We start from the raw sequence: 23,108 nt of genomic DNA on the forward strand, positions 1-23,108 counted from the left end.
TATATATATACCACTTCTTCTTTATCCATTCATCTGCTGATGGACATCTAAGCTCTTTCCATAGTTTGGCTATTGTGGACATTGCTGCTATAAACATTGGGGTGCACGTGCCCCTTCAGATCACTACATTTGTATCTTTGGGGTAAATACCCAGTAGTGCAATTGCTAGGTTGTAGGGTAGCTCTATTTTCAACTTTTTGAGGAACCTCCATACTGTTTTCCAGAGTGGCTGCACCAACTTGCATTCCCATCAACAGTGTAGGAGGGTTCCCCTTTCTCTGCATCCTCGCCAACATTGGTCGTTTCCTGACTTGTTAATTTTAGCCATTCTGACTGGTGTGAGGTGGTATCTCATTGAGGTTTTGATTTGGATTTCCTTGATGCCGAACGATGTTGAGCACTTTTTCATGTGTCTGTTGGCCATTTGGATGTCTTCTTTGGAGAAATGTCTGTTCACGTCTTCTGCCCATTTCTTGATTGGATTATTTGTTCTTTGGGTGTTGAGTTTGATAAGTTCTTTATAGATTTTGGATACTAGCCCTTTATCTGATATGTCATTTGCAAATATCTTCTCCCATTCTATCAGTTGTCTTTTGGTTTTGTTGACTGTTTCCTTTGTTGTGCAAAAGCTTTTTATCTTAAGTCCCAGTAGTTCATTTTTGCCCTTGCTTACCTTGCCATTGGTGATGTGTCTAGGAAGAAGTTGCTGCGGCTGAGGTCAAAGAGGTTGCTGCCTGTGTTCTCCTTTAGGATTTTGATGGACTCCTGTCTCACATTTAGGTCTTTCAACCATTTTGAGTCTATTTTTGTGTGTGGTGTAAGGAAATAGTCCAGTTTCATTCTTCTGCATGTGGCTGTCCAATTTTCCCACCACCATTTGTTAAAGAGACTTTTTCCATTGGACATTCTTTCCTGCTTTGTCAAAAATTAGTTGACCATAGAGTTGAGGGTCCATTTCTGGGCTCTCTGTTCCATTGATCTATGTGTCTGTTTTTGTGTGGCAGTCATTTCTTAATCTGCAAACACAATTTTAGTTCATGGGGAGAATTTTCTCCATTTCAGTTTCAGTCCAGATTCCTCTTAAATCCTTTAGTGACTGGAGCAGACAGCAAAACAAATGGACATGTCACCAATGGCTTGCTTTTGTTCATTTGTGGTCACATACTTGTGCCTGCACTTTAAACTGCTAGTAAAAATACCCTGTGGTCATATGATGGTATGAAACATACTGTCTCAATCCCACTTGTAAGAGCCACTTGCTCACAAAGGAAAGTAGTGGTGGGGGGCAGAGCAGGAGATGCAAGACAGGGCAACTGTAACCTGAGGCAGTCCTAGAAGCAGAAAAGTCCGAAAGGAAGCCAAAGTTTGAAGCCAAGAAGAACACAGTTTACATTAGCATTTAATCCAGAGAGCAAGGTGTAGATAGAATAGGTAGCTGGGTGAACAGGGTTGAATTGAGTTGAGAGCTGAAAAATTTGCTGAACAGAGTTTTTGTGTTAGTATGCCCCTCTGTTTACATGGAGCTCTGTACATATTGAGGTAGTAGATGCAAATACTTAAAGAAGCTGGAATACATTTATAACAATATTTTATACGGTACACAGAGAACATTCTGACCTCCCGGTGATCTGCTATCCAGATTTCAGGAGCACTAATGTTAAGTTGTGGATAACACAGCCATAGGGGATCATTAATAGACAATAGAGATACTCTGGCAATCGTCTTAATTTTTGGAAGGGGCACAGTGGAGTAAAACCTTCTCTTCTAACAACATACTCCTTGAAGTCTCTATTAGAGGAAGGATCTTGGGCTGGTTCCCCTTATGATAAAATTACTAGGATTCTTTAAGATGGCTCTGAGCAGTATGACTGCTATTTCTGGGAATCAGCACTCAACAGGCTGTAGGCACAGACCTCAGAAAATCAGAGCAACCCCACCTTTAGGTCCTGTTCTATTTTACTTTAGGAGAACCAGCATATAATGCTGGACTGACCCCAGTGTCAAAGAGAATGGTTATTCAGTCAGAATTATTTAGTTTATTTCATCTATAAAAACAATCCAAACCAGTAACTGAGTCTCAAACTTCGTTTCTTTTAGTTGAATCATCCTATTTGCCTAACTTTATGGAATGAACACTTTGGTGGTGTATCTAACCCCGTAGCCTCTAAGTATCATAAATGTTGCTAATGCTGTTTTAATACATAGTTGATTTTAGGGCTGGCATTGACCTTAGCAGTCATCTTTTTTATCTTTCTCATTTCACAGAAAAGGAAAAAGAGACATAAAGAAGAGCTAAATGTGACTTGTTCAAGTTTATACTTCAATTAGCAGAAGAGCTGAGAATAGAATCCAGGTCTCCTAATTCTCTTGACACTATTCTTTAAACTGCACCATTTCACACATACAGGTATGTACCATTATTTCCAGGGAAGTCCCCTGAGAAATTTTTAACTTTTGTTTTGAAACTGTACTATTGTAACATTTCAAGTCCTAATCTTAAATGTTGGGTCAGGAAGGGAGGTGGAGATCCAACCAACTTTGCAGGAAATGTATCCTTGCAGAAAAGTAAAACTCTCTCAGTAACAACAAGGGTGACCTGGTTTTAAAGATCCCAATATGCAAAATGAGAAAGTTACAAAACAGTCACACTGAAGGAGATTGCATTAGAAGGGAATACTCAGCAGAACTTCTTGAGTGCATTTAAGCATTTACGATTATTACTTGGCAGAATCCTCTGGGACAGAGAACCAAAGTTAAAATGCTAAGAACCACTGCCAGATGAAGACCAAGAAGAAGGCAAAATAAGCATCTTTGAAGTAAAATGGAGGTTATGAAAAAATGGAATCTGTTTGACAGAAACTCAGTTTCCTCTGAAAGTATCAGGGCCTGAGTAACCAGCCTAGTGAAGAGTCTTATGGTCACTCAGGCTTGAACTTGAATATCATCTTGAGGCTCTCTCTATACCTCATCCTCTATAATACATCCATTACCAAGCCCTGTTTCTCTCTTTCTTTGAAATAACTCTAACATTCTTCCCTTCTCCATTCTGACTGCCAGCATTGTAGATGGGACTCCATTATCTTATGGGAAAAAATTCCTATTCTCTCCTACTCTGTTTTACCATTGGCACAGCAATAAGAGTCATCTTATACAGCTTTCTTGATCACATCCTGTTTAAAAACCTAGAGTGACTCCCCAATGCCTACAAGATCAAGACCTAGTTTCTCAACCAAATGTTCAATATCCTCCAACTAACGGGCCCAGCTTAGCTACTCCTACATACTTCCCTCTCTTCCCAAATATTGCTATACCCAAGACAGTGCTAATTCAAACCTTTGACTTCCATCCTCTTCCCACATATAACAGAGGTGTTTTCCCAACTCCCACATCTGCCTATTTAAATCCCACCCAGCCTTTCAGACCCAGCTCAGGTTTACCTCTTCCACATACCTTTCCTAACCACCTCCCCAGAGCTCCAGCCAGTACTGATCTTTACAATTTTAATTAGTGCCAGCTATGCTCAAGGCACTGATCTTCTTGCTTCTTTAGAAATGGGAAAAACTAACAGGCAAAATTTGGGACCCATTTAATAACGTCCTGCTCTGAAACAGGGACAGACAATGTTCATGTAGCCCTTAGTGTCTGTTACTACAGAGAGTGCCAGGCCATCATTTGAAGAATTCACCAATCTTTCTTCCTCCTAAGATGAAGATAACATTTTGGAACATCCAAAATATACTTCATTCATGACACATTACCCACTTGTCACATAATCACAGAATCTTAGAATATATGAGAAGGAAGGGGCTTTGAATCATTAATTATATATAAGAAAAGTGAGGTCTATTTCTGTTTTCTGGGTATTCTTATGTTTTATTTTCCCTTGAGAAAGCTACTGCTGGCAAATAACACAATTTTAAAAGAAATTCGACAGTACATATCTTTAAAAATGCTCCTGGTTTTTTGACCCAGTAATTTGACTTCTGGGAAGCTATACTGAGCAAAAAATCTTGAATATTAAAAAAATTTATATACAAAAATATCACAGCTTTGTTTATAACAGTAGAGATAAACTGGAGACACCCTAAATATCCCCAAATTGGAGACTAGTTAAGTATATTATGGTATACCTGATCCGATCCAATAAAATATCATATAGCCATTTAACGTGATATTCTAACATATGATGGTGCAAATTGTACTGTCTCAATCTCACCTAGCAGAGTCACTTTTCCACAAAGAAAAATGGTGGTAGAAAGGGCGGAAGAGTTAAAGAGTGATATTATTGATAATAATGTGTGGGAAATTCTTACAAGTGAAGAATTTCTGGATAGAAAATGAAGAAAACTGGATAGAAAATGTATACACAGGATAAACTCATTTAAAATGCATGGGGGGAAAGACTGGAAAACCTTGTTTAAGCCAATTGTTTGATTTTTTTCATGAAAATTCATGATTTGCTGGTTTATGTAACTTTTTATTTTAAAATAATTTCAGATGCATACACAGGTATGAGAACAGTACAAAAAACTCCTGTGTACCCCTCACTCATATTCCCTAAATATTAGCATAAATAAACTTTTATTTATTTATTTATTTATTCATTTATTTATTTATTTATTTCAGTCTTGAGGTCTTTTTTTTTTTTTTTTTACACTTATCATGCCATGAATTCATAGGGAATGGGTTCCAGCAGCTCAGGCTCTTTTCCATTAGTTCTCACGAAGTGTGCTTCTCTGGGTGGAGCAGGTTGGTATTCAGTTGAACCCAAGTACCTTTATCTTTGACTTCCTTCTTTTCCTGATCATTTTTCTTCACACGCTTCAGAAAGCTATCTCAGCTCTTTGAGTGATTAATATGTTCAATACGTACATTAATTCTCTTGGCAAGAATCTCACCCTTGTTTGTTTACAACAATGCCAATGGCATGCTAGGCAACATTATAGAGTCTTCCAGTTTTCCTATGATAATATTTATGGGGCATTCTGTTTTGAACAGTGCCTTTCCCTTAATGTCCATAATATCACCTTTCTTGTAGATTTGCGTGTATGTGACCAAAAGAACAACTCCATGTTTTCTAAAAGGCCTAGAGAACATATAGTGGGTACCTCTCCTTTTTCCCTGTGTTGGTCATTTTGGTGAATTACTGGGAGGTGGCGGTTCCTGTCAAAAGGGATAAATAAACTTTTAAAGAAGTCCTTCTGTCCCATTTAAGGATCGTTTGGCCAATAAGCTCCTATGTGAACACTGTCACTTTAGATTCCAAAGTGAAGGGGTAACAGAAAGGAGACAGACACTCATTTCTCATGGCCTATGGAATCTGGGATGAAAGCCAGTCCCAAGACTAATAATCAGATGCAAGACTTTTAACCAATTACACTGCCTATTATTTACTGTAATCAGTGTCATCTCATTCTGCCTTTCCCTTGACTACTTCAAGGAACATCATGGAGACAAAGTGATAATGAGTGTTGAACAACAGATTTAAACTTCCTGATTCAGATGAGTGACTTGAGGGAGACAAATATATATTTTTTGTTCATGCCTTCCCTCTGGTGAAAATGAAAAGCATCAATTTAATCCAGCTGCCAACAGCTCTACATAACTCCCTTGGACATCAAAGAGAAAGGAATAAAGAGTTGAGGACCTTACAGGAATAAAAACACCACATGTCCATAGCCATGAAAATGCATTATGTAAACGAAAGTACCCACATTTGGGTCATCTAGCACTGTCGAGTCGGACTTCTGGTAATGATGAAAATGCTCTCTCTCTGTGCTGTTCACTATGGTAGTCATGAGTCACCTGTGGTTATTAAGTGTTTGAAACATGACTGGTGTAACTGCAGAACTGAATTTTTTATTTCATTCCATTTTAATTCATTTAAGTTTACATAGCTACATGTAGCTAGCAGCTACTATACTGGAGAGTGGAGAGCTAGACCCTTCTCCACTCTAAGTATAAATTTCCTCTCTAGTTCCCCTGATCTCTTTGCACTCTCACTGAAGATCACATCCATGCCCAACAGCTCCAGTTACCTTATAATGATGGTACTTAATCATGACTGCATATTACATTCACCTGGGGCACTATTCTTAACCATCACTGTGGGGGGGGGTACTATGACCCAACCGTGAGTATTTTTTAAAAGGTCCTCAGATGACTCTAATGTGCAGTCAGATTTGAGAACCTTTGATCAATATGCTGATGACTCCCGATTCTATATCACCAGATCTCAGTGCTGTGTTACACATGCTGACAGGATCTTTCCTTCCTGATTCAACTCCATTCCCCCTCCCCAAAAACCCTCAAACACCAATATATCTAAATGGAATATCATTATCTAGTATTGCCCTCACCCAAATCCTTCAAACTTTAGTTACTGGACTTACTTCTGCCATTTTGCTATTTGTTTTTTATATGTCTTATGTATTTCTTATTTCTCAATTTCTTCATTATAGCCTTCCTTTGTGTTTGTTTGTTTTTTAATAATTTATCTTTCTAATGCACTTCTCATTTCCTATTCTATATATATATTTTTTAAGTAAACTCTACCCCCAACATGGGACTTGAACTTGTGACCCCAAGATCAAGAGTCTCATGCTCTACTGACTGAGCCAGCTAGGTACACCAAGAGGGGTTCTCTTCTAAATGTTTTTAATTATTTTCTTAGTGGTTACCCTGGGGATTAAAATCAACATCTTCAATGTATAGCAAGCTAGTTTCAATTAATAACTTAGTTACAATACTATAAAAACTCTGTTCCTATGCAGCTCCATTCTTCCCCTTCTATGTTGTTATTGCCACAGCTTACATCTTTATATACTGTATGTCCATTAACATAGATTTATAATTTTTGTTCTGAACATTTGTCTTTTAAATCATATATAGAGGGCGCCTGGGTGGCTTAGTCAGTTAAGCGTCTGCCTTTGGCTCGGGTCATGATCCGAGGGTCCTGGGATCAAGCCCCACACACCGGGCTCTCTGCTCAGCGGGGAGCCTGCTTCTCCCTCTGCCTCTGACTGCCACTCTGCCTGCTTTGCTCTATCTGTCAAATAAATAAAATCTTTAAAAAATAAATAAATCATATGTAGAAAAAAAGACTTACAAACCAAAAGCACAAGAATACTGGATTTTATATTTAGCTATGTATTTAACTTAACCAGTGTTTTTTATTTCTTCATATGGTTTTGAATTGCTGTCAAGCCTGAAGGACTCCCCTTAGCATTTCTTGTAAGGCGGGTTTACGGACAATCAACTCCTTCAACTTTTGTTTATCTGGGAAGGTCTTAATTTCACCTTCATTTTTTGAAGGATAGCTTTGCAGGATATAGAATTTAGGTTGAGAAGGTTTTTTTTTTTCTTTCAACATTTTAAACATATTACCCCACTGCCTCTGGCTTCTATGGTTTCTGAAGAGAAATTATCTGTTAATTTTATTGAGGATCCCTTGTCTATGACAAGTCACTTCTCTTGCTACTTTCAAGATCCCTTATATGTCTTTGTCTTTTGATAGTTCAATTTTAATGTGTCTGTGTGGAATCTCTTCAAGTTTAGCCTTCTTGGACGTTGTTAACCTTCTTGGATATATAGATTCATGTATTTAATCAAATTTTAGAATGTTTTGGCCATTATTTCCTCAAATATACTTTCTGCCATGTTTTCTCTCTCTTCTCCTTCTACAACCCCCATTATGCATCTGTTGGTACACTTGGTAGTGTCTCACATACATCTGAGGTGCTATTTACTTCTCTTCATTCCTTTTTACTTTCTGCCCCTCAGACAGGATAATTTTAATTGATATATCTTTAGTTTCACTGATTCTTTCTTCTGCTCCTCAAATCTGCTGTTCAGCATTTGGCAAATACTACTAGGAAGTCTGCTCTAACTCTGAGAAAATTCCAAGGCAGGAGGGCGTATAAAACAAAGGTAAACCTGAGGTGCCTCAGTGGCGCATTCAGTTAAGCATCTGACTCCTAGTTTTGGTTCATGTCGTGATCTCAGTGTTGTGAGACTGAGCCCTGTATGGAGTTCTATGCTCAGCACAGAGTCTGCTTAGAGTTTCTCTCTCCCTCTCCTTCTGCCCCTCCCCACCTCTCTCTCTAAAATAAACAAATAAATATTAAAAAAAAAACAAAGGCAATCCTCTCAGCTGATCCCTCTTTTTCATACAGCAATTCTATATATATATATATATATATATATATATATATATATATATATATGTATGTATATATATTAACCTGTCAAAACATACAATCACAATTCTTTGAGAACAAAATCCATATTGCCCTGCCTGGCACCAGCAAGCTACAACAAGGAATGTGGGCCACTGTCTCCACAGCTTTATCCAAGCTAAGGAGTAGGAGACGGTAAGTAGGTAGAAATGCTCCAAAACTCTTTTACCAAAATTTAGTAGCTTCTTTCTTCATTAAACACTAATATTACTGTTTTAAGTTTTTATTAGATACCAGAGTTCAGAAAAAGTTGATTCTGATGGTTTTTGCTATAATGGTTAATTATTGCATTAGTGGAGAGATGGGTTTTTGGAGTTCCCTACTTTGCCATTTCTTGCCTTTATTTCTTAATCAAAAATTTTGTGGAAATAGTCACACATTTATCCTTTCATTTAAACTGTAACTTCTTGTCCAGCTCCATATAAAACCTGTATGACATACTTTTTGTAATCTAAATCTTAATTTAATTAAGAAATATTTTTATTAGTCTGAATCTTTCTATTCAGCAACATAATGTGCTTCTCTATTCTCTTTTGTCTTGTTTTATCCCCTTCAATAACTCCTTTTACATGGGTCCTGTTCCTTTCTAAATAAATTAATTCATGGATATCTTAAGATGGCACTAATGTGCATTGGATTTCTTTCCATTTCAATTTCTGAGTGATGGTGATGATTACGGTTAAATTTTTTAAAGCTATTGATATTTGCATATTTTCTTACCTTCTATCACCTTACCCTTTTTAGCTCTAACAGATTTTTGGAAAGTTTTCTTGGGTGTTTCATTATATAATTATATAATGTAAATATAAAGGTAAGTTTGTCTCCTCTGTTAAATATTTATCATGTTTTCATGTCCTCTTACTACAATAGCCAGAACCTTAAAATAATTGAATAATAGTGGCATCCCTATCTTGTTCTTGATTTTAATGGCAATGGATCTAGTATTTCACAACTTATTATGATATTATTGCTCTGAGGTAAATAGTGTTTTTGTGTGTAAATAGTTTACTTCTGTTCCAATTTTACTTTAGTTTTTTTTAAATAGATGCTGAGTTAATATCAAATTATTCTTTTTCATGTATTGATATAATCGTGTTTTCTTTCCTTTAAGTCATTGACTTATTTACTCAATTGTATTAATAATTTCCTCATATTGAACTATGCTTGCATGCTTAGGATAAACTCCCCTTGGTCATAATGTATCATTCTTCAAATTCACTACTGCTTTATAATTTGCTAATATTTTATTTAGAATTTTTGGAATTATTCTCATGACTGATAGTCTATAGTTTTCTTCTTAGGTTATCTTTATTAGATTTTGGCATTACTATTATGCTTGCTCTGTAGAATTATTTCTTTTTCTATAATCTGAACTATTTTTAGCCAGGTGCAGTGGTGCAGGCCTGTAGTCCTAGCTACTTGGGAGACAGGAGGATCTCTTGAGCCCAGGAGATCTTGGCTGTAGTACGCTATGCCAATCAGGTGTCCGCACTAAGTTTGGCATCAGTATGGTGACCTCCTGGGAGTGGGGGACCACCAGGTTGCCTAAGGAGGGGTGAACCAGCCCAGGTCAGAAATGAACTATTTTTAATATCAAGATAACTATCTGTATTTTTTAAAGTTCTATATACACAGCTGTGAAACCGCTTGAGCAGAATGACTTTTAATTGGTAGTTATTTTAAACTATGTTAATTTCTTCTATGATTACTAATCTGTTCAGTTTTCCCATTTATTTATGGTTTAATTTTGGTGATTTTTCAGGAAGTGCAGTCACTTAGGATGTCTTCAGCTTCTTGTAACACAAAAGCATTCGTAAAAGTGGGTTAACAGAAAGGGAGTTTTTATCTCACACAACTAAAAGACTAGAGATTGAGCAGCTCCCGGGTTGGTTAATTCAATGGCTCAAAGATATCATAAAGGACTTGATTTATGCCATCCTCAGCATGTAGGCTGAATCTTTTAGGTTGGCTGTCCTCTTAGTTCCAAGGTGGCTACCAAAGTCTTTGGTGTCACAAGAAAATGACAACATTCAGAGGCAAAAAGAGAAATATTCCTTTTTTACATCTCTTTTTCAGAACAAAGAAACCTTTCTCAGAAGCCCCCCAGGACATCTCATTAGCCAGAATTGCAACAAATTCTCAAACCTAGGCCAATCACTGGCCAAAGAAATGAAATTACCTATACTGACTTAGTCTTAGACTAATTAAAACTTTCCTTGTGATGGAGGGGCTTCTTGCCTGAACACAGGGCTGCATGGAAGGGAGGAGGTTAAACACACAAACAAAAGCAGAGCTCTACCAACAGAACATTACCCCATCTCTATCCTCACCATTATTTCATGTAGTACTTCCATACAAATTTATTGAGAGCCTACTACGTGCCAGGCTCTGGGTATAGAGTAGTAAATATGACCGATAAGGTTCTTGCTATTATGAAGTTTACATTTTGGTTGGGAGAGCTAGTGGTTAAAGTAATAAACAAATATAAATATGATCATTTCAGATAGTGGTAAGTTCTTGAAGAAAAACAAGTCAGGGTAATGAAATGGAGAGGAATATGTGAGAGGCTTGCTGCATTAGGAAAAGTGATCTAGGAAGGCTTACTGAGGAGATGACATTTGATCTGAAGCCTACATGTTAAGAAAGAAATTGTGAAGATCTGGCAGAAGATTATAGGCAGCAAACTACATGTGCAAAGGTCCCAAGGTAGTCACATGCTTGAGAAGTATGAAGAATAGAAAGTCAGTGTTCTCTTAAAATACCATTGTGTTTCATATATCCACACCTGAGCACATGTTGTATCTGTTGCCTAGGATGACCATTCCTGCACTGCTGTCTAGCAAACTCCTACCAACTTTTCAAGACAAAGCTCAAATATTACTTTCTCTTCAACTACTTCCCCAGGTAGAGTTAAACACTTCTTCCTTTGTGTCCCTACTGTGTGTTAGAATCCTTATCATACCATAGTACATTTAACATATTTTCATTTTTTTCTCCCTCTGGACTGGGAGCTGCTTAAAGGCAAGGGCTATATCATTTATATATGTATATTGGTATTCCCCACTACCAAGTACTCTGGGCCTGACAAATAGTAGGTGCATAACAACTATTTGTTGAAACACTCTATTCCTAGCACTGTTATAAGCATTATGGAATATATAAGAGTCTACTTTCATTGAAGTAGTTAAAAATGTAGACTCTGGATTCAGAAGCTTGGCTCTAATCCCAAGCCACCAATTACTAGCTGTGTGAACTAAAGCAATTTACTTAACCTCTCTGTGCCTCAGGTTCCTTAACTGTGAGGTGGGAGTTTATAATAATAACTATCTAAAAGTGAGGAATAATTTAAATAATGTATGTGAAGCATTTAGTAACATAGTTCCCGGCATATGATTAGTGCTTAATGTTAATTTATTATTTATAAATTAATGAAATTATTTAATTATAAGATTTATACAAATGAGAAACAATACTGCAATACACTACTATGCAGGATGGTTTAAAGTGCCTCCTGAAACAAGAGATATCTTGACCTCAACAAAGCATTGCTGAATATATGAATGAAGAAAAAATAGCCACGGTGTATTGTGCTGGCCTGACCATTCTAGAGCACTGGTTCCATTTCTGAGCATCATATTTAAAAAGAACATATTCTTTTTATTTAAACATATTTAAAAAAACATAGTGTAACTGGAAACAGACCATGGGAAAGATCATAATTCTAGAGAAGGGGAGACTCGGAGTAGAGAGAGACATGAGAGCTGAAATCAAACATTTGAAGGGTTGTCATGCAGAAGAAAGAGTTTTGCTCAGCGCTGCTCTAGAGAAAAGAACTAGGGCAATGAAACAGAAGTTGTAGGCAGGTGATTTCAGCTCAACACAGAAAAGCATTTGCTGAAAGTCAGCATTCACCACACAGGCAAGAAAGTGGTGAGTTCCCCATTGGCAGAAGTGTTCATTAACTGAATAATCACTTAACATATTGTCAAGGGGACTTTATCATTGGGCAGGGGATTATTCTAGATGACCTCTGAGGTCCCCTGAAGGAGGTTCAAGATCTGGGCCTTTCTGGGAAAGATTAGTATTACTACATTAAAATTAGGAAGTTCTCAAAGTGGTACTATGAAAGGAGCCAAGATGCTCTCAAAATCAATACCCCACCAAATGCACACACACGCACGCTCACAGATACACCCACAGTCTTTCTCTGACCAGCCCACTCCTGTGCCTTTGTACATAACATTTCCACTTTAGTTACTTTGTGGATTGGGCATTCAAGGTTCCTCTTCAAATGTAATTTTTTCCTAGAAGAGGTATGGCTTTAAGCCACCCAGCCATTTTCATCAGCTTCTATCAGAGTGCCTGGTACATAATCATTAAATATGCTCGTTATCCACCATTTACACTTGAGATTGTACAAGTTTATCAGATTAAATTTACTTGTCTTAAAGGGCTCTGAAGAGATGCAGAAGTGGATAGGTAGGCATGGATAAGGGCGAGAGGTCACAAAGGCTTCACTATTCAAGCTCAATCCTCATGGAACAGAGTGTAAGCCATGCACAGATACCACAACCCTCTAAAAGCACACTTTTTTTTTTTTTAGTTAGGTGTAAAGCGAGGCTTTCCTCTTCACAAAGTCGAGATGGGCAGTGATCTGGACTGGGATTTGCACCCTCGCCTTCTTCCCAGCCCATTGATTTAGCTCTTTAAATCGCATCATTTAAGCCTACAAATGTCACAAATCCCATTAGACACTCTCCTCTGGCTAGCAGCATAGAAAAGAGAGAACACGATAAGCCCCCCGAGGCAGCCTGTTAGACCATTCCTAATGTTCCTTACTTGGTGGACTACATTGGGAGTGAGTTTCATGTGTAGAAATGGCATGAAGTGCTGGCTGGTTTTGTTTTGTTCAGTTAAGAACACATCTCAAGGCCAGTGCATAATGATGGGAAAGCCAACCTCATCTCTTGGCTTAGGTTAATGGCAAATGAGTACAGTCTGCCAAGTATAAAGGTAAAGAGTGACGGGAAGGAACCTTCCCAATAATACATCCTCAAGAGATTCCAGAAACTCTATCATTAACAGCTTATGAAGAAAGGATTGGTCTCAGCCTGGAGGAAGGCTGAGGCTAAAGCTGTAAGTAAGGGTCACGTGGCACCAGCTGTGGGGAATGGAAGAGGGTAGGGCATTAGGCAAGTCATTAGATGTCTACATAAGCCTACATGTAGACAGACAACACAGAGAACCCATTTTACATCATTGCCAATGTGTAATGTCAAGGTGGGAATGGATACATAAAAGAGATTCCCAAGGCTGGACACCAGGCCTCTCCTTTCCCCTTTACCACACCTTCCCTGCCTTTCTAGACACATGTTTCTGTGCTCCCAAGGCCACAGTAACTTCCCTCCTCAAGGAATCCACATTAAGGTGTTAACAGCTGTTAGTCACATGATTTTTTTATTCCTTCCAGGGGTAGTTTTAGAGATGTAATGCCTTAAAGCAAAGGAGCAATTCCCTAATAGTACACTCTCAGGCAAACCTCTGGAGGAGATATTTTTCTCTAAGGGGAAAACTATGAGGTTTCTCATAATATTCCAGCTCACTGGAAATGCAATAGACTAGATCAATTTCAAATGCAAGAGATGAAAAGTAAATCTAGACTCTGAATTGACTATATATAATCCAGTTATACTTACTTCGAGTCTCAAATTACTGTGTTTTACTGTCCTTGCTCTTCACCACTATAACCCACACATCTGGCACATAGTGAAAGTTCAACGAATGGTACTGCTTGTTGCCTTCATTATTACTACTATTAGCATAGGAAGCAGTAGTAGTAATAGTGCTGCCCTGGCACAGTGCTTGGGACATATTAAGTATTCAAAACTCTACTAATTATTTTGTTGCACCAGCTCCTGGCACAGTGCCTGGCATATAATAGGACACCAATTTAGTTAGTTCCCTTCCTTCTCATCTTGCACTAGGATACATTTGTCTTCAGTTTATCACACAGCCTTGCCTTACAGAAGTGGACAAGTTCTTAGTGCTTAGCATGGCAACATCTGTGACACCATCTGAAAAGACATCTAGCCTTTTCTCCCATGGTAACCTCTTAAGTGGCAAATGGGCAGCAAGTATTTAAGATCATTTTTCTGATGGGAAAACTGAGGTTATGAGCTTTTGCCCTGGAATTTTAGCACACCCTTAATCTTTGTATCTTATTATAGCCTAAAAACTATATCTACCCCCCCAACTAGGCCATGATCAATCTCACCACTGTTGTTCTTACGCTCTACGGTGTCTGGACTACCCTCACATTTTCACATTTAATTCATCTTCCAAAGACTGACTTAAGAGCTACCTCTTCCATGAAACCTTCTCTGAGATCTCCAGCCCTCACCAAGCCCTTTCTGAAATCCCAAAGCATCATATCAGTGCCACACAATTTAATACTTCATTCTGTGACCATGCCAACCCTTCATAGCTAGATCGTATTTGTTAAACATTCATTTGTCAAGCACCCATCATGTTCCAGACCTGTGTGAGTCCTCAGAAGGCAGGAATCAAGGTACTCCTACCCTAGTGGCAGAAAGACAAGCATGCAGTTAGGTGACATTGGAGAAATATCATCCAAGTACCAGTGGAGAACTCAGAGGGAGATTGGCTACCTTTCTGAAGGTGTTGGGGGAAAAGTTCACAGAGAAGGAGAACTGTGAGCAAGGTGCTGAAGCCGAGAACTAATTTGTTAGGTGCAGAGAGTGGGATGAAGCTATGTGCAGACATGGTCATAAAAGGGCAACTCAGAGAGCACGGCTCAGTATGGCTAGAACTTAGGGTGGGATGGAGAGAATATCATGGAAGGTTTACTCGTTCACTCATCAAATATATATCAAGCATCCAGGGCACGCCACGAACTTGGTTAGGTGCAGGTGCTATAACAGGACAGATTCAGTCCGTGAACTTGAGCAGATGCAGGACAGATGTAGTCCCTGAACTTGAGCTTTAAAGCAAATTGGACAGAAGAAATGATTATCCAGTAAGACAAAGAAATATGTAACTACCAATTGTGATAGGCATAAGAAGGAAAAGGATATAATGGAGAGAAGAGTATGAAAGAACTACTTTAGACAAGGTGGCTAGTGAGGGCTGCTCTGAGGAGGTGACATTTTGTTGAAGCATGAGAGATGAAGAGAGCTGGAGAAGAGCATTCCAGGAGGTAATCAAAGGTCTTGAGGTGGCAAAAAAGCTTGGCATGTTGGGAGAATGAAAAGAAGTTCCACAAGGCTAAAGAATAATGGATGAGGGTGAGAAGCTGAAGAAGTAAACACAAGCCCAGACCTAGGAGACCTCAGAAAGGAATGTTGATTTCATCACAAGAGCATCAAGAAACTAATCAAGGAGTGAAATGGAATCAGATGTGTGTTTCATGGGATAACTTGGGGGTGGTGCGGAAGACCACGCAGAGGGGAAAATAATGGAGTTGGGATGACCAACCATAAGGTAGTGGAATGGTTTAGGTGAGAGACAATGAAGGCATGGGCCTATTCTTTCATACCCTCCCAAAGTGACTAGCATAGTGCGAGGCACACTGCAGGCTTCCAGTGTGTTCACACTGATTAAATAAATATAAACTGAATCAGGTTGTTGAGTCTCTCTTCAGGAGATCACACTGTCTCTTCTTCCTCCTCCTTGTTTGTTTATAATGGAGATGCGGAGGCAGGGAGGCAGTCTACAATTAGTATTATTAAAGTCATTTGCTGTTTAGTGACAAATGCTTACTCTAAGTGCCACTTCCCTTTAGCCACTGCTGAGTTACTTGAAAGTAGCACAGAAAAATATCAGTGCTTCTTGAGACAGCCAAACAGTATCCTGCTCTCCTGAGATTTGGATGCAGAGAGAAATCTGTCATTTGGGCCTGTTCAGGGCAAGAGGTGACACTCACCTTCAAATACCAACTTCCCAGAAGATCACAAGCACATGAATTGCAAATGTCACTTGGTATAATATATGCTTCTCCCTTTGCCAAAGCAGGGATGTCATTACCTAGAAAAGTGAGGCAAATGTTTGTGGAAGCTTCATGTCTTTATCTTCTCTTCCATCCAGGAGATGAGACAAGTGGCCCTTTATCACATTTCCATTTCCTTTTGCTGGCAAAACAGTTCAGTAATGAGACACTTAAATCGGTCCAGACCAACTCAGCCTCCAGAGGGTCCTGGAGGTCCCAGGGATGAGAGGGAAAGTGGAGCCAATCACCTTATGGATCTGAGCCTCATGTTCTCCCCTGGGAAGGATAACCATTCCTATCTCACAGGGCTAGTACAAGGAGTCAGTAAGGATCGTGCATGAATTTGATCTGTAAACTACAAGGCAAGAACTCTATACTGTTATTCATTCCATACAATTGAAGGCAAAGACTGTCTTTTTCTTCTTGGTTTCCCAGAGAAAGTTAAACACATTGTAGGAATTCAATAATAGGTTTTACTTTAAAATCAATTCCATTAAAATCTGGTTTTAGATGTGGTGCTTATAAAATAGACCATTCACTTCTCAGAACTGAACCAAACAGATTATCAGATCCATCAGCTCCTTGGTTTCAAGTGGTAGAGGGAAAAATCATGAATAGGCAGAGAGGGTACTTAACTTTGGTCTAGTGGAGCCAATAGCTGTTCCCCAGTGAGCAGCAGCCAGAAGCAAGGTTTCAGTTAGCATGAAAACCAGATTTCCATCCAGAATCTACATCTGGGACAGCTGCAAATGTAACCCTGAAAATTAGCTCGGGCCCATGGGCCCAGGGCCTAAAGGAAACTGGCCAAAGGTAGCTACAACTTTGCATCATCCATCAGAAGTATTCTCATGAGTATCTTCAGACAGCAGAAGGGAAAGAAGGAATTAATTTGTGCCATGTCTTAGGAGGTTTATGCTGTGCCAGTTGCTTTGATAATATATTATCTCACCTGACTCTCACAAGAGCTTTATGAGGGAGGAATTATCCTTTAGCGCAGGGCCTGGTACACAGTAAGCAGTAACTAAGTGACAACTGCTATTAATGCTATTAATATCAATAACCTTAATAATAATAAACTGAAACACAGTGGGCTTGAATGACTTATCCAAGGTCACAGAGCTGATAAAGCCAGGATTTGAACCGAGGTCTTTCCCACCCAAATGCCTGGGCTTTTTCTGCTATACCCCTTTGTAAGAAGAGAAAGATGGTAGTGTGAAAAGAGTTGATTTTCCAACCCCTTAGCCAGGCTGCCTCCATAAACCAGCCACTTGAGACCTTCAGGCACCTAAGACTCTCTTTGGTCTCCCTCTCTCTCACTCAGGTTGCTAAATTGCTATGAACCATGGCCCAACTGTACTACAAAAAAGTCAACTATTCACCATACAGAGATCGTATCCCCCTGCAAATTGTGAGAGCTGAGACCGAGCTCTCTGCAGAAGAGAAGGCTTTCCTCAATGCTGTGGAGAAAGGGGACTATGCCACTGTGAAGCAGGCCCTACAGGAGGCTGAGATCTACTACAATGTCAACATCAACTGCATGGATCCTCTGGGCCGGAGTGCCCTGCTCATTGCCATTGAGAATGAGAACTTGGAGATCATGGAGCTACTGTTGAAACACAGTGTGTATGTAGGTGATGCATTGCTCTACGCCATCCGCAAGGAGGTGGTGGGCGCTGTGGAGCTTCTGCTCAGCTACCGGCGGCCAAGTGGAGAGAAGCAGGTAAGAGAAATTCCTACGGGCTGAGGCAATAGCCAGGAACAATAACACCCCAGGATCAGAAGCCTGGAAACTAGGGAAGGTTATGTAGGCTGGAGTTAAGAAGCCCTATCATGGCAACCCTCTGCTCTCAGAAATAGCATCAGTGATCTCCGGTGGTATCCTAGAGCTACCCTGCATGGTCCACACTGAGCTTTCCTCATTTGCCTTTTCCTTGTAAGCATTTACCCATATACATTCAATACTTAGCAACCCAAGGGTGCCTGGGTGGCTCAGTTGGTTAAGCATCTGCCTTCGGCTCAGGTCATGATCCCAGGGTCCTGGGATCAAGCCCCACATTGGGCTCCCTGCTCAGTGGGGAGCCTGCTTCTCCCTCTCTCTCTGTCCCTCTCCCCATTCATTTCCTCTCTCAAATAAATAAAATCTTAAAAAAAAAGTACTTAGCAACCCAAAAGTGTACATTCTATTTACATAATATCCAAGCTCCTTCAACACTCCCTACCCTCTGCTCTCTAGCTTCATTTTCTTCCTCTATTCAAAGGTTACATTTTAGGAAGGAAGAGACCAAACACAGACATGGAATTTGTCTTCACCAGCCTCTCTCCTGGAGAATGACAAAAGGCCTTTAAATGTGAATGTTACGGTGTAGATGCAGACAGATACAGGGACTCATGTATTTTCCCAGTACCTGTGATGCAACAGCATTCCACCCCTAAATGCTTAGGATTTTGCCTCTGTGGCTCTCTACCCTCCAAGGCACTTAGGCTTAATACTCTGGAATCATCTTTGAGTCCTTCCTTTTCCTTGCCCCGTGTCCAATCCCCAAGCCCTGTGGTTTCTTCCTGCCCAATCTCTCTTTCATACTTTCTTTCCTCCCACCACTCTGCCTGTGCTCCTCATCATCTCTCTCCTAGATAGGTGATCCTCAAAGTGTGGTTCCTGGACCAGCAGCATTAGTTAGCATCACCAGGGGAACTTGTTACAAATGCAAATTCTCAGGCCCCACCACAGACTGACGGAATCAAAAACTCTGGAGGTGAGGCCCAGCACGCTGTGTGTTGACCAGCCTCTCCAGGGGACTCTGATGCACACTCAAGTTTAAGAACCACTATCCTAGATTAACATGAAAATCTTCTAATTGGATTCCCTGCCTATAGAACCCTTTCTTTCTCACAAGCCATCCTGAGCAACAATGCTGGCTTATTCTCCCCAGTACAGCACAACAATCCTGTCATTCCTGTCCATGCTTTAAGTGACTACAAGGTCTCATTACAAGAGAAACGAACACATGAAGTCTAGTACTCAATACCCTTCAGTAATGGTCTTTTCCGGTCCTGTCTCCTGCAGGTTTCTCCTAAACCCCTCAAGTCAGACAGGTCTCTTCACCGTCTTTCTTTGGAACATAGTAGGGACAAAGAAAATACAGAGTTATCAAGTGTGGAATACCATAATACATTAAAAAGCAAAAATAGTACAAATCAAACCCCAAATTGCAAAGTGCTTAGATAAGGAAAACACTTGACATCAAACCTTATGGGATACGACCAAAGCTTGGTTTAAGGGAATTCATAGCTCTACTACTTGCCTGCCTAGTTAAACAAAAAGGAACGGAAGTAAGCTAAGTGATAACACATAGACTAAGCATTAGAATGGAGAGAGCAGAAAGAAAAACAGTAGTTTAAAAGTTCCTTGAGTAAAGGTCCTGAATGCCCCCATGCTCCATCAGCACTTAATACAGTGCAGCTGTATCCCCGCACTAGGAAAGTGCCTGTAATATCACAGGCATTCAATAAATACTTATTCTAGGGGCGCCTGAGTGGCTCAGTCGTTAAGCAGCTGCCTTTGGCTCAGGTCATGATCCCAGGGTCCTGGGATCGAGCCCCACATCGGGCTCTGCGGGAAGCCTGCTTCTCCCTTTCCCATTCCCCCTGCTTGTGTTTCCTCTCTCACTGTGTCTCCCTCTGTCAAATAAATAAATAAAATCTTTTTTAAAAAATACTTATTCTATGAACAAATAGTTCATAATAGTTCATGTGCAGCCAGCACTGTGCTAAGCATCTTACACCACTGAGCTCATTTAATCCCCACAACAACTCTGTTAGGTAGACACTATTATGACGGCCCCCACTTTACCAATGAGAAAAATCGAGTCACAGTCGAATCAGTTGTCCAAGATCACAGTGTCAGAGCCAGGATTCGAACCCAGGCAACTGAACTCCTAAACTCACTTAACCACTTGCTTATACTGCTTCTGTAGCAATCTAAGTCTTGGGATTTCCAGCACAGGAGTTCTGAGACTAGGGTTGATCAGTGAAGGATAGAGAGCTCTCTGGAAAGGACAGGCCAGAATTTGGATGAACAGCAAAGCAGAGAGGTATGAACATGTTCCCTACTCAATCTGTGTCACGATTCCCATCAAAACTGATTTGTTCTGTGCCCTGTTTTCCCACAGTCCTGCTAAGGGCCTGAGTGATTTACTGTGTTACTCTGAACTAAGGCTTACCCAGATACCCAGCTCTATGATGACCTTGCCCACCTCTGAGATTAGCCATTAGCTCTATCCTTCCATTGACACCAATCACAACTATGTATTATTGGCCAGCCTTACTTGCATAAATGTCTAGTCTCTGTAACTAGATCATTTCTTTTCTTTTTTTTAAAGATTGTATTTATTTGTCAGAGAGAGAGAGAGAGAGAGAGAGAGCACAAGCAGGGGGAGTGGGAGAGGGAGAAGCAGACTCCCTGCTGAGCAGGGAGCCCGATGCGGGGCTCGATCCCAGGACCCTGAAATCATGACCTGATCCAAAGGCAGATGCTTAACTGACTGAGCCACCAAGCATCCTAAATTGTTTCTTAAATGTCAGGCATAGTCTAATGCCCAACCGTTTCCATGTTTCCCCCAATGTACCTAACTCAGTGCCTAGTATATAATGGGTGATATATAAATATTTGCTGATGAATAAGGAGTTACATTTATCCCTTAGAAAAGTATATGGCTGATTGAATAAGACATCCTGGACTTTCATATTCAATCCCATTTAGGTTCATAACTGTGGTAAAAGGAGAGCACAGGGGAGTCTCCGAAAGAGGAGGCTAGCAATACCAACCCTATCTGAGTTTTGAAAGTAGGCTATGTCCTTATTTGATGGCCCCCATCTCCCCAATCTTTCCCCAGTGCTCTGGCAAACTCTAAGGAAGAAAGTCATCAGAAAAACTTACTCTGAAATATAATCTAAGGCATGACCTCCCCTGGAGAAAGGCAGTGCTTAACTCACAGGAATGAATCACTAATGGTGAAATGTCAGGCATACAGAACAGGGGTGAAGCTGTTTGGGACAGGCTGTCTTTTCCCAAGATCCTTTCAGACATGCTGCCAATGTAAGATGTCTTTTGTCCGTACTCTAATATCACACCATATATACAAATGCACAAAGCCATCAGCCCCATCCCCAAGTCTTTTCCGAAAACTTTCTCTTCCCACTCTCCTCTCTCTCCCAACCCCCACCACCAGCCTCTGCTAAATTTTATTTTCTCCCATTGCTCTGACAATCGCTGCAGTAAGTCATATGTCAGTAACTATAACAACAGGCTGCCACAGTGCTGGAGTTCTGCCTTTCTGGGAGATAGTAACAGGATTTGTTTACCTGGGAGCAATCAGGGATATGAGCAAACACAGACCTCCTGAAGGACCACGGGTCCAGCTGGGTAGGCTACCCTCAGGAAGGTGCCCCTCCCACACAGAATCCAAACACCTGGCCTTTTTCCTGGGCCCTCCCCCATCTCGCCAAGGGACTGGGCACAGCTGACCTTCATCAGTCTTGGGTGGATAAACAAGTGCCCTTTTTGGCTTTACTGGGCAAAGAGTTTGGTCTCAGGCTGGCAGGAAGAACCACTCTGCTCAGCCTACCGTGCTCCTCTCCATCTTCTAGCCTATCAAAAGTGCTCTCAGATAAAGATCACAGGCCAGGCATAAATGGCTGACACTGGCTTCAAGGATCAACACTCACATGGATATCTATGTTTTAAATAGGGACCAAAACTCAAAGTAAAAATGGCGATGCTTTATCAGAATTTTCTGCACCAGACAAGTATAAGACTCTGTGTGTGTGTGTTGTTAGTCTTTTGTCTTGTGTATGTGTTGTTCTGAGGTCTTCTTGCTGCTCTGGAAATCTGACCCCCTTGGCAGAGAGAGAGAGTGTGTGTGTGTGTGTGTTTAGTCTTTTGTCTTCTTGCATATGTGTTGCTCTGAGGTCTTCTTGCTGCTCCGGAAATCTGACCCCCTTGGGGTGTGTGTGTGTGTGTGTGTGTGTGTGTGTGTGTGTTAGTCTTTTGTCTTCTTGTGTATGTGTTGTTCTGTGTGTGTGTGGGGGGGGGGGGTTAGTCTTTTGTCTTCTTGTGTATGTGTTGTTCTGAGGTCTTCTTGCTGCTCCAGAAATCTGACCCCCTTGGGTGGGTGGGTGGGTGGGTGTGTGTGTGTGTGTGTGTGTGTGTGTGTGTGTGTGTGTGTGTGTGGTGTTAGTCTTTTGTCTTCTTGTGTATGTGTTGTTCTGAGGTCTTCTTGCTGCTCCAGAAATCTGACCCCCTTGGGTGTGTGTGTGTGGGGGGGGGGGGGTGTTAGTCTTTTGTCTTCTTGTGTATGTGTTGTTCTGAGGTCTTCTTGCTGCTCCAGAAATCTGACCCCCTTGGGTGTGTGTGTGTGTGTGTGTGTGTGTGTGTGTGTGTGTGTGTGTGTGTGTGTGTGTGGTGTTAGTCTTTTGTCTTCTTGTGTATGTGTTGTTCTGAGGTCTTCTTGCTGCTCCAGAAATCTGACCCCCTTGGCAGTATCCACTCCCTGACCACTACAGCCTATTTCCTCAGTGGCAGATTTTGTGATTTCCTTGGGGTAAACATTCTTAAATAATTCTCAGAATTCAAAAGTTTTGTACTACAGAAGGTTTAACACCAACCTATTTCTTGTATATCAAGCCTTCTCCCTTTGGCCCCACTGACTCTGGGAGCCACTAGAAGAGCATCATCAACCAGAGGAGCCAAACCAGCTACAATCCAGAGCAGAGTCTTGTACCTGTGTCTTGTCAAAACCAGCTCAAAGATTAATCATTGCACCTATGGAGAACTTGTCAAAATACAGACGCCTGAGCCCCTACAGAAT

General features: G+C 40.5%; 1 protein-coding gene across 1 annotated transcript in view; it reads left to right on the plus strand.

The window, feature by feature from the left end:
- Positions 1–23,108, plus strand: part of TRPC5 (transient receptor potential cation channel subfamily C member 5) — a 257,295-nt gene that overhangs the window by 109,779 nt on the left and 124,408 nt on the right. The window contains exons 2-3 of the mRNA XM_027609568.2: positions 2,266–2,407; positions 17,564–17,962. Of these exons, the coding sequence (XP_027465369.1) occupies positions 17,585–17,962 (378 nt within the window). The 5' untranslated portion in view covers positions 2,266–2,407; positions 17,564–17,584. The remainder of the gene's footprint in view (positions 1–2,265; positions 2,408–17,563; positions 17,963–23,108) is intronic.

The sequence above is a fragment of the Zalophus californianus genome, chromosome X (genome assembly GCF_009762305.2).
Source record: "Zalophus californianus isolate mZalCal1 chromosome X, mZalCal1.pri.v2, whole genome shotgun sequence".
Taxonomy (NCBI): domain Eukaryota; kingdom Metazoa; phylum Chordata; class Mammalia; order Carnivora; family Otariidae; genus Zalophus; species Zalophus californianus.